This window comes from Nansenia antarctica (assembly GCF_963989245.1).
Source record: "Nansenia antarctica genome assembly, chromosome: 1".
NCBI lineage: Eukaryota > Metazoa > Chordata > Actinopteri > Argentiniformes > Microstomatidae > Nansenia > Nansenia antarctica.
The window spans coordinates 4558951-4571891 of record NC_137674.1 but is presented as its reverse complement, the minus strand read 5'-3'; the positions used below and the strand labels follow the sequence as shown (position 1 = coordinate 4571891).

The window sequence follows — 12941 nt, the reverse complement described above, 5'->3', positions numbered from 1 at the left end:
CTGGATTAGTGCATGTTGGGGGGTACTTCCACTGTTTGAAAAAGGCTTTTCCCACCTCTGAAAGGTGGAGCGCAAGTAAACAAATCATTTGTCACTTCCAGGCTTTCCTGCGAGAAACATCTCGTGATAGAGGCAGAAGCAAAGAGCTCTCTCTAAACCTTTGCAACAACATTGTTCAGCAGCATAGTAAAGGCACTGGCTACAGACGGATTTCTCAACTCCCAAATGCTCCTATAAGCACCATTGGTGCCATCATCCTCAAGTGGAAGGAACATCAACCGGCCACGCACAGGAGTCCCTAAGAACTTCTATTTCCCCCCTTGTACTGTTTCTCAGTTTCTCCAGTAAAAAAAAAAAAAAAAAGTTTTATTAGAAGGTGATGGAAGAAGGTTTTTCCTTCTATCAGTGGCCCCGGGCCTGAGCTAGATTACTCTTCCTGCAACGAATGGTGGATTGCTGATTCACATGCTTAGTATTCAAATGTATTGATTGTAAGTCGCTTTGGAATAAGGTGTCTGCTAAATGCCAAAAATTTAAATGTAAATGTAAATTAGTTCCTCGCAAGATTTCAGTCATAAAGTTCGTCAGAAGAGTCGCCCAAGAACCAAGGACCACTCGAGTAGTGCTCCAGAAAGACCTGGAAGCAGCGGAGAAGCTTGTAGATTACTTGGAGAGTGTAGTTTGGTCAGACAAGACAAAAATGGAACTTTTCGACATTACCACGTGCCATGTTTGGAGGAGAAATGGCTCTGCATATGATCCTAAAAATACCATACCTACAGTGAGGTTTGGAGGTGGGTGCATCATGTTTATTGGGCTGTTTCTCTTTACATGGTATTGGTGGAATAAAAACATATTGAAGGGAAGATGAATGGAGCCATGTACCGGGAAATTCTTCAGAAGAATCTGTTGCCTGTTGCCATCCATCAGGATGATGAGGATGAGACGCGGGTAGACCTCCCAGCAGGACAACGATCCAAAACACACTGCAAAGGAGACTCAATTAGTTCAAGAGGAAGAAAAGACTTAAATCCAATAGAAAATGTGTGGATGGAACTGAAGATTCACCAGCGCCCCCCCTGGAATCTTCAATATTTAAAGACAGCCTGTGTTGAAGAAAGGTCCAAAATCCCACCTGATCACTGTGTGAGAGATTCGATTTCCTTGTAAATAAAGCGTCTTGAAGCTGTCAGTGAAAACAAAGGCTCCTCCACCAAGTATTAAATGAAATTCAGTTAGCGTGTTCAATACTTCTTTCCTCTGTCTGTCCCCTTTATTGAACATAACTTGTTTAATGGATTGAAGTGTTACAATTTCTTTAGCTGTGTCGTTTTATTGAGTTAATAATACCAATGTCCGGTCAAAATTTCATGTGAAAAGCTGCAATGGAAATATGTTGAATTACTGATGTGTTGAATACCTATCCCCCACTGTATAGGACCATGTTTTGAGCACAGGGATTGTTAGTGAGCATAATAACCATAAGGTACTTTAGCAGCTGAATCCATCAGGTGCACCATGGGACTTCCAGGTGCTGTTACCAGCATTAGAAACATTGGCACTGTGAGCAATCAATCTTTGAGATGTTGAGGAGGATGTTGATCACCGGTAATCCACAGTTCTCCTTCAAGCCTGTCCAATCTTTTCATCCTGTTGAAAGCAGTTAAAGCCTTGATTGGCCATTTTTGGACAATTAGGCTATGCTGTAAAAATCACTATGGACCTACTCTACTCACGTTTTATTTAAATGTTTGGTATAGGCACACACACACACATACACACATTATTAAGAATGATTGGATTCAGGTGTAATGTGTGATGTCAAGAGTTGAGATCACATCACCATCTTTCAATAATTGAATACAGTGTGTGCACAAGGGACATACAGTCCTACATAACAGAAGGGAGTAGGAAGGATCTCAGAGAAGCGGAAAGCCAGTCCTCAGTTTTAAGATAAATTACAAGCAGTGGAAAAGTACCAGAGACGGAACATCTAATGACCTGACTCAGCCCCCCCCTCTTGTTCTCTGTCTTATCATACGGGCAGCAGGTGCCCACCCCAACGTTAACGTGTTTACCAGGCTGAGTATGAGAAGAGCACCAGCAGCTTGACCTGAGACCAAACTCGTACTTCTGTGAACCGAGAGACAAGGGCCTGATCAAGCAGCCATTAACTGATCTGACAACTGTAATACTAATGGATCATGTAACTTATTAATCGATCAGAATCACTATTCTCAATAACACACACACACACACACACACACACACACACACACACACACACACACACACACTGGCACAATGACAAGGCAAACAGGTTCAGGAAATCATCCAGGTTGATTTGAGAAAAATGTCTATTCAAAGGCTGGCTGTGAGCCTTCAACATTCAGTTTCTTCAACCTTGATCATTTGGAGGGAAGACTCTTTACCGGGGTGCTTTTCAACATCAATAATACATTGGCTTTGACACATCTATGTTTGCTCGCACAGGTAGACAGATTCCTATTGGATAACCATGCAAGTAATCTCAAACCCTGTAGGATTTGATTGCCATGTAGATAGAAAACATTTTTAGATTACAAGAAAAAAATTATCTTGGAGAAACCCAATCTGTCATCTTAGAATATAATAATCGAGTAATGTGACTATTAGATTGATGTCTCTGAGGTTTTTGACAAAGTAATGGCTGATTTAATCTGAATTAATTACACGACAGTACCCACCATAAGTATTGGAAAGAGGAAGCATTTTGTCTTCGTTTAGCTCTAAAATCTAATCAAATCGGACAATTACTATGGGGTCAAACTAGAGATTCTCATCTTTAATTCAATGGGTTGTTCTCTTCAGTGTGGGTTCACCATTAAGTACAACGTTCTAAAGTGCTCATGTTTAGTATTTGGTCGACAATCCTTTGCACGCCATAACTGCCTGAAGTCTGCCACCCTTTGATCCAACCAGACGCTGGGTATATTCTCTGGTGATGCTCTACCAGGCCTGTACTACAGCCATCTTCATTTGTTGTTTGTTTTGAGTTTTTTTTGTATAAAATCTTATCATCAGGAAATTAAATGCATGCAATTGGATTTAAAGCTGAAGATTGACTTGGCCAGTGAAGAACTTTCCACTTTCTGGCCCTGAAGAACTCGGGGTTATTGTCATACTGTATAACTGTTTCCATAACTGTTTGGTACTGTTTTGTTTTAGTTTTGTTTTTTTCATGGTGAGCATTCTTCAGTCATCCACTGGAAAAGTAATGATGTTACAAATGGTTGACTTTGGTAAGACCAAGGTTTTGGTTATATTTCTGATAGATTTTTCTGATTGTTCAGCCTCACAATTGTTTCCTTGTCTTTCATTGGCACCTCTTTGGTCTTCATGTTGACAGACACCAATAGTAGACTCCAAAGGCAAACGCAAAGCATAGAATCAATACTAGACATTGACAGCTCTCTTATGCTTTCACAAATGAAGAGACAGAACACACCTGACCAATCAGAAACACCTGTCATGGCCATTTTCCAATACCACTGGTAAATCGGGGTTGTATGGACTCTGTCTGAAACTGGTTGTCATTTCTAAATGGTTAATCCAATCTTAGTTGGAGAGCATGAAAATAAGAAATAAGCATGTGATGAGGCATTGATCTGAAGAATAAACTCAAGAAGAAGAGCAAACTACCGTAAAAACAGACCCTCCGAAAACTCTGTTCTATTCCTCTCCGCTTCACTGCTGACAATGTCAATGTTTTGCTCTCACTTGTTTTAAATGCTGCCTATGGTTGTTTTGTTCTTCCTTTTCTTCTTACGTTATTTTGTCAGTGGAGTGAACTGTAACTGGGACCATTAGATCAACTGTGTTTTCAGTGGAGAGAGAGGATGACACTGTGAAAAACAGGCCCACTGACTCTTGGCACAGTCAAGTCCCCTGCCACCTCCAGTGCAATTAATGACACTGCTTGCACTATAAGAGCCAGAATCATGAGAAATCACTCTGAAGAGGTAGGCCCCCATAACATATTGAGTTCAATTCATCAAGGGCTTCATGCTCACTGGTTATGTCAAACTTGGTTCCTGTGTTATTGAGTGCCCTAGTAATCAACTAGCTGCCATATATTTTCAGGAGTTATTACATGCTCTAATGTCCAATATACAGGTTTAATAGGGTACCAAAGGTTTTCTTGTCCTGAGTTGTAGGTAGCGTCTTTGTGTTTGATATTTTAAACCACTGTGTGAAAATACCTGAAAATAGTTTTTGTTGTTGCGCTAACCTGAACAATTGTGAGGAATAAGCTACCTTTGTTGGCCCATTTTTGAGTCATACAAAATGTGTAAACCACTGTTGTTAGTTTTGAGTCATACAAATGTGTAAACCTCCAATGTTTTGGATACATTTTCCTCAGAAGTGCAGCAGTCCCTTGAGATAACGTTTTTCTTTTTCTTTTTAACTGCCCTGAAATACAAAATGCAACCCTATGTTTTTAATGGCAGTTCTTTGTAGTGTTTTTTTAAAAAGACTTTCTCACACAAAACTCTGAGCAGGATAAGCTACTCCTCGTGGGACCGCTGTCTTCTTCTTCAACAGAAACATCAGGATGAAACCGGGGTCAAACAGTCATGTTATGTCCTGCTGGGAGCACTGTGCTTTAGAGATTTAAATGGTTTTAGTTTGTCTCTGGCGTTCTACTCTTTTAAGGACTGTTCATACCTACAGTTCAGAGGCATGAGGGAAAAAGGCAAAGAAAACATCAAGAGTGTTTACCTAAAACAAGCAGATCTTTGGCTTATCGATGGAAAGCACTTGGATTATGTGCTTTTTTTTACTCAGTGACAAATAACATGACTAATTTATATAGAACCACTTGTTTGGTTTATTTGCATCATTGACAATCTTACACATTCATAGGTCTCTCAGCACAGTGGCACATGAGCACAGAACATGGACATTCACAGAGGTGACCTCCATCAGTTTACCATCACGGTTCTACTCTCTTCCTTCAGTGCGTGAGCTTAGAATGATAAGGTTCTATCTCCGTTCAGGGTAGTTCAGTGATATTGAGCGTCAACGTTTTTACATTCCATTATGTTTTGTGAGATGGAACCTTTGTATTTTATGAATTACTAACTCAAAAATGTTAACATTTAAAAAAATTGCATTAGGCATTAATAAACACCTAATGGATCAGATTATGTAAAAAACTCAATTTTGACAAAAATGGAGATAGAACCTTATAATTCTAACGTCACGAGTGGACAGTGTACAGCCTTCCTCACACCAGGAACACGATACAGTAGCGGGAGCAAACCAAAAAAGCTGCCTCGTTAAAACTCATACAATAACAGAATCATCAAGAAATAACAAAAAAAAATAAGTGCAATGCTTTAGATCCATCTGTACGTACTGACAAGTTCAACTGGTCACATTAACAGGGAACGCTCGCCATACAGTAGTGCACAACATTATCGTGAAAACCATTTTACAGTAAGATCCATAAGTTGATCTGTTTTAAGGATTTGGCTCGATGCACAATCTCCAATTGTATTAGCTGAACAGAAAATCAATGGTGTAAAAAACAGGTAACGATGCTGAACAGAGAGCAACGTTCTGCCCTAGACACGGCCCCAAGGAGACAGTTTAGTATCCACAAAGAGGAATGTTTTTCTACGTACCATAAAGTTGTGGAAGGTGTTTACATCTTCATATTTCACTGCAAATATGATGGACACAATGAAACTGAAAGCACACAAGAATGATTGAGTGGACTGTGGAGTGCAGGAGAACATGCTACAGAGATTGTGGATCTTATTATGTCTAATGCTCCCTCGTCTATCTATGACCCCTCGAGCCCTCTCTAAGTGTTCAATTACTGTATTCAAAGCAACACAAAGCCACAGGTTCAAAAACACACAGAAACCTAATGTTATTACCCTCTTTCTCTGAACAAATACAGTGTTTTGAGATACAGTAATTGTGGTCTCAAATGTGTTTTTTGGTGTTAAGTATCACCATTGCTTCATTCTCCAGGTCTCATTATACTGATGGGATAGAGTGCGTTATGAGGTGCTAATCTCCAGGTAGAAGTGAAGTATTGCTGCTATATATATACAGTACATATAATATATATATATATATATATATATATATATACAGTATATATATATACAGTATATGTGCATCCTGTGCAAGCATTTCAAATAATAAACAGCATTGTAGTCATATAAGATTAGCCACAAAAGTGGTATTATATATTACACAATTTACATACAGTATCTATATACATACAAACATGTCAAGATATTGAGTCAGCGCTCAGCAAATGATCCCACTCATTAAATATCTCTCATGAGTAATTACAGAGTTTGGGGAGTCCTTTCAAGGTGACACATACAGTACATGGCACACAGTTCAGACCACCAACAGGACCAAACCTGAATCCTCATTCACGCTGTGTAAGGTCTGAGCCCAGACAAACAAACAGACAGAACAAAACAAATATCGACATAATGTACAGATATAATATCTGTTGTTAATAGCCCACAAAGAAAAAGAGCAGGGCTGCTTTGGGGATCTTAAGCATAGAAGATAAGCTCCGGGATCTGACCCCCCTGTACCCCGGTCCCATTGGTACTGTCCGAGGAGCACTGAAACTGGAATGTCACCTTCCCACACTGCACCTCTGTCATGCCCTCCTGTCCAAAATAGCTCAGCTCGTTCCCGTCGAGCACCACGCTGGCTGTGTAGAACGTGTCTGGCTCGATCTGCACCGGGTACTCGAACCAGACGGGGAACGTGTTGCTGGACCCGTCTGAGAAGTACTTGCTGAGGTTCTGTCCCAGCAGCACCCCTTGCCGTTTCAGCTCGATCTTAGCACTGTACTCCGCCGAACCGCAGCTGGACCCGTACAGGCCGAAGCCGGCGATGAACACCCGTTTGTCCACAGCGAACTGTATACTGTCACAGCGGCCCCGGTAACGCCACTGGTTGCTCCTGTAGGCACACGACTGGAAGCGGTGGCACCGCTGAGGCGACAGGCCCTTCCTGGCCTGGCTAGCGAACTGCAGGTCAGGCTTCTTGGCCGCTGTGTACCACAGAAAGATGTCATTGGTCTCGTTCAGAGTCAGCACTCCCGATTGGGCGGCGCCGTTGGCGAAGTCGTCCAGCGCCATGGTGGGGATGCGGATCAGGTATACGGCCTTGCCCAGCACCTTGCGCTTGTTGTCGATGGACATGGTGAGCTCCTGTCGCTGGCACTCAGCCTCGGCCCAGCTCAGCGCCGCCTCGAACACCACTATCTCTTTAGCGTTGAGCGTCTCCCGCTCCAGGATGCTCTCCAGGGTCTGCGAGTCAATGTCACAGAAGCCTTCGGAGCGCAGGGCCAGCTCGGCCTGGGCGTCGATCACCTCCCAGCACCGCTGCGTCAGGTCGGGCTCCTCAAACAGGCAGCTCTGGGACAGCAGCACACAGGCGTTCTTGGCACTGAGGCTGGTCTCCAGGAAGTTGACACAGGCACGTGCCAGATGAGGAACAATGTACTTCTTGGCAGCGTAGAGGGTGGCCAATACTGTGTCAGCACTCAGGTCAATTTCATCACAGTAGATGTACCTGTGGACAGGTAAAAATGTGTGTTGTTTAGGGCTAAAGTAAAGCATTTAACTTTGATTGACCTTGAGTAATGCGATGTCTCCTATTGCATTGATGCAAGGGACAGAATATGTTGAAAAATGTAATTGCATAATACAATGCACAAAATCACTCTGTAGGAAAGTTAATCTAGAAGGGAGCCTAGCAGATGAGATTTGTTCCCATGTTTTTTGCACAACATGGTTAGAAATTGATGGGGAAATAGGAATACATGTTTTTAATATAGAACCGTTGAATATAGTAAATATAGTGAAATGCTTGTGTACGGAGCAGGAACAAACAGAGCTGAATCCTTTTCATAGCACAGTAAGATATTCCTCCTACACACTGGCTCACCACTCAGTTCCCACAGAGGAACAGGACAAACACTCATACAGTGGTTATACAAAGAGAGACAGAGAGTCAGCAGGAGGAGGTGAGAGAGAAAGAGGTGGATAACAAATAGGGTGTGATCTGGTGTGGCAAAAAAAGAAAAGAATAAGGAGAAAGAGTAAAAGGAATCTGTGTATCTATAGCTCTGTTTCTCATGATGAGACTAGAGGGGAAAAGCCTGGTGTTGTTTTTACTGTGGTCTGGCATTGCAATACATTTAAGGAAACAGAGACTTGTGCAAAAGAGGGAACTTTTTTGTTAGCAATCATCAGCATCATAATTTAAAAAAAGGACAGAATCTGTATTTAATCATTTGGTGGTGTACTTTCATATGAAGCTGATTAGCGTTCTAGATCCAGCCAAATCTCACCAAGTGAGACCAAGTTCTTCCAAAACCCATAGAACTTTTTAATAGCTGTGAATTGCTGGCCATAACATGTTACAGCTTAAGTTTCCAAGTCGACGATTAAGCAACTGGAGTTGATCCAAAGATACAATTTTAAAATGGCTTCATTGCTTAATGCCTTCACAGTCACAGGCTCACAGCTCCCACAGAACCTGACGTCTAAGTGAAATTAGTGAATTGGGAGGTCCGGGACCCAGGTGTCAGACAGAGGGGAGGAAGAGGAGAGGGAGCTTACTTCAACATAGCCAGGAAAGCTGCAGGCTCCACGTCTGGAATCCGGATTTCATCCTTGTTTTCAGCCAGTTCCCCGTAAAACATGGCATGAAACACAGAGCTCCCTACAGCCAAAACATACTGTTGAAAGAAGAGAGGAGGAGTGAGAAGGAGAGACAGAGAGAGTCACAGAACATGAAGCCATGGCTGAAGTGAAAGCAACGAAATACATATTCATGAAAAGGAGTGGTGAGTGACTCTTAACAAATTCATGAAATCCTGTTCACGTTGAATTACTTCTTTCTGCATTCAGTACAGTTGGTCTCTTTCATGCATCAGATTGTACAGTTCACCCCTTCCCTCTGTATAGGAGCAATTTAACCATGAAATTTGGTGACACACACAAAGATTCTCCCTCAATCATCTATACTTAACCACAGTGGGTAATTTCCCCCTGAGGACAGAAAGACACAGGCTCTAATGAAAAGATAGCATTTGTCCTCGACGTGAATAGGAGTGCTTCGTAATAAGTGAACGGGTTATTTTCTCAGATGCTAATGAACTATCTTTGCTAATGATGAAATCAGATGCCAACACAATACCGCAGAGGATTTCAGAGGAAGAAGAGATAAAGACCATGTGGATTCTGGACTCCAGATGCTCCAGATCTATCACAAATGTCTCCCTTAGACAATGGTGGAAGACTGTAATGACAGGACAAATTGCAATTGCTGGGGATAGCTATTAAGCTTGAGTTGTTTTTTCCTCTTTAGTGAGAAGCTAATTGAAATTCAGCTGCACACAGATGTGCTTTTAGAGTATACCATACATAATGAAACATGACACTGCATGCCTTGTTGCTGCAGCTCTTTCATTCAAAGCCAAGACATAACTTTGTAAATAAAATCATAATGCATATCTGAACGCCTGCCAAATGGACATCATAAAGATTGCTTGGCAGAACGTCATCATGGCCCATTGGCATATTGGCTCGGGACTGAGAATAGTCAAATCACCCACAAATGCCCTTCCATAACTGCTTTCAATAAATGTGCAAAGTGCATCTCGGCAACCGATCATATACTTATGTGTTTCGCCCTGTTAAAAATAATTTGAAAAAATGACTCGTTGCATGGCTCACTAACCAATGTAATTTTGGAAAGAACATGGGTTGCAGATTCAATTTAAAGGGGTAAAATCACTGTAAATCACATATGTATTTTAGGTGAGGACAAAGTCATTATATAGTATTCATTCATACAGTGGTGTTCAGGGTAGGCTACTGTGCATGGCCCATGAAAATGTTATGAACAGGTAGGTAGTAATAATTCATGTCAACATCTGGTAAATACAATGGGGTCAGGGGGAAGAATACACACAAAGAAACCGGTCTTGCAGTATAGGAATGTGGACCAAAAAAAGAAAAAAGTGGATCAAGGCTGGCCCAAACTATTTTAAGCACAACCCTGAATAACTACATCACTAATTGGTTAGTCATGCTACTAGCAGTTGGAACACAGCAATGTATGTAGAAAAACGCTAAACTTAGAACAACGATCAGAGCACCATGGACACACGTGTCTGCAGAATGAAACATTTGAATGCATCCCACTCAAATGGCCTGTTGGATACGCTATGTCTTATTTAAAAGTCTCGATAAAAAACAAGACAGAGTGGGTGAGTTCTTAGAGGGATGGCTGCTGAGGAGGTTACGTTCTCCCTCCTTCCCTGTCACTCTCTCCATCCGTCAGCCTAATTTACATAAATAATTAAGTAGTGTCTCGGAAAAGACACATGGCACAAAAGTGAGAGTTGAACACAAAGGATTTCACTTCCATTATTACTGCTGGCTATGAGACAGATCTGTATGATGATACCGATGGCGCTGAGTAGATTAGAGCCTATTGTTTTGTTATTTTCCCCTCTGGCATATTAATTGGACGCCTTACTCTGTGTCCAGGCAGTCGCTCTGTCCCTCCGGTTTGACCGACCACGAAGTGAACGTCTGCCATCAATTCATTGTTGAACATCACAGAGTTCCTGCAAAATAGGCAAAACAAAGACATACTGTAGTTCAGTTTTTTCGGTTATATCCTGTCACTGTTTTCTATATCACAACATGTATTCAAGGTTTAAAACAGAGTTTTAATACAGAGGGTAGAAGTTAAGTGGTCCACTAGCTTTCAGCGAGATTTCAGTGCTAGTTTAAAACGTGTTACACCCCCCAGCGGTACTGAACCACTTCATCCAGAGGGGAAAAATGCTGTATCCTAACTGTTCACTTTAAACTGTTCATGGATCACACAATGAAACTGACCTGAACACTATGGAAAATCCCCACAATGAGAAATGGAGGCAACAAATAAAGCTATCTTCATTTATTATTGAGCGCTGGAACATGTCAGATGGGTGGGTAGGTAAACAGCCCCATGATGTTCTGGAGAGACAACAAAGCTAGGTTTGAAAGCACACATTTGCTCTGGCCAGCGTGGGCCTTTAACTGAGAGGCCAAGGTCAATATTTCTCTTTCACTCTTCCGGAGCGGCACCGTGGTGCATATCAAAGGCACCTGTCGCTTATATCCACTCTGTGTTTATTTCTCAGCAACAATCGTCTCCAGGACCAAAGATATGGTGACTAAAGATAAACCCAGCCGCTTCAGAGCAGGATGCAAAGTCCTCAGACGCCAGCAAGTGGAAGCCCTGCGTTTTAGAGGACCATGCGTTAACTTCCATCATGGGAAGAACTTTTCTGGTATTCTTTATTTCAGAGAGGGTTTTTGTAAAAGAGGGCAACATAATACATCCACAGTGTACTTGTACACAAAAGCAGACTCTAATGTTTTTTTAAAATCATCTTATAATGCTTTTATTTGCACCCCCACTGCATTGTAATGTAAAGTTGGACTCCATTTTCCCATAAAGTTTTAGAAGAATAGTTCAGCGGAGTTGTACCTGAGGAGGAGAGATGTGCAGGCTACAGGCAATGTAACTTACCTCTCTTACACAGTGGAGTACATCCCCTAGCTGCCAGGCAATGTTACGTACCTCTCTTACAGTACATAGTGGAGTACATCCCCTAGCTGCCAGGCAATGTTACGTACCTCTCTCGTATGGTGGAGTACAGCCCCTGCCAGTTGCAATTCTGGATGGTGTTGTTGTTGTTGAGGTTCTGCTGCTGGTACTGCTGGACTGTGGTGGACGAAGCCGGCTTATTGGTCGGGAAAATGTCTGCTGCCATCTTCTTCTTCTTTTTGCTCTTCAGGGTGATGATCTCGTAGCAGACAGGAGGCAGCTTGGAGCTGCCGCTGGCGTTCCCCTTCTTGGAGCTCTTACTGGACTTGCTCTTCACTGACTCTGGTAGCATCAAGAAGAATGTCAGACATTTCATGTTCCTTCCCTTGGCATCGACCATGAGTGTGTTCACCTGCCGAGCAGTGGGAGAGCATGCAGAGAAGACATCCACTAAGGAACAGACGGGAGGAGAGAGGGGGGTGAGGAGGAGGACTTGTGGACACCACGACAGCCGGGAGAGGTTGTGCAGCGCAGCAGCACAGAGTACAGCAGTCAGGAATCCTCTGCTGGTGGTTCACCTTTCAGAAGCTGACAGTAGGGGTTGCTTCACCTCTCTCCCCCCTTCCTCTACTGCACTTTTCTGAAGATGCTGGTTTCACCCCCAATGACTCAAAGGGACTTTTCCTCTCTTTTATGTTTTGATCTGGTAATGGACAGTAGTGTTCCCTCGGATCCCATCACTGTTTGTCCCAGATACCAGACTGATGACTGGTGTCTTCTTGTTTAAATAACTCTCCTCTTCCTCTGCCTCTCCATGTCCCTCTCTTCTCTGGTGAGGGTTGGTGTGACAGCTCTAGATTTAGTGCAGCTGCAGTGGTCCTCCGGCAGCCAGCCTCTCTCTCTCTGTCTCTCTCTCTCTCTCTCTCTCTCTCTCTCTCTCTCACTCTCGCTCTCTCTCTCTCCCTCTCTCCCCCTCCACAACACAGCTCCTGAGTTTTCTGCAGGAGGCACTGGCCGCGGATGATGTGCGCTCGTTCTGCTGACTACAGGGGTTGGATGAATAAGGGCAGAGGAGAGGAGAGACAGAAACCCCCCTTCGAACAGAACCAGGCATCCTCCTCAACTCAGCCAATAGGCACGCACAGCCTTCGCGATTGGCTGAAGCAGCCTAGTGCGGCACCTACTAGAATATGCTCAGTCAACCCCTCAATTAAAGTGACAGCTTTGCCCCCTAAGAATGTTGTTTGTGGAACAAAACCGAGGAGCTAAATCAAGCTGTAGATACGTGTGTGTGT

General features: G+C 42.8%; 1 protein-coding gene across 1 annotated transcript; it reads right to left on the bottom strand.

Moving 5' to 3' along the window:
• Positions 1-6569: 6569 nt before the first annotated feature.
• On the bottom strand, positions 6570-12046 carry btbd3b (BTB (POZ) domain containing 3b; the record flags this gene model as incomplete). Its single annotated transcript, XM_080546170.1, has 4 exons — positions 6570-7602; positions 8655-8773; positions 10582-10672; positions 11736-12046. 4 exons carry the CDS (start codon positions 12044-12046, stop codon positions 6570-6572), a joined length of 1554 nt encoding a protein of 517 aa, XP_080402296.1.
• Between the last annotated feature and the right edge of the window lie 895 nt (positions 12047-12941).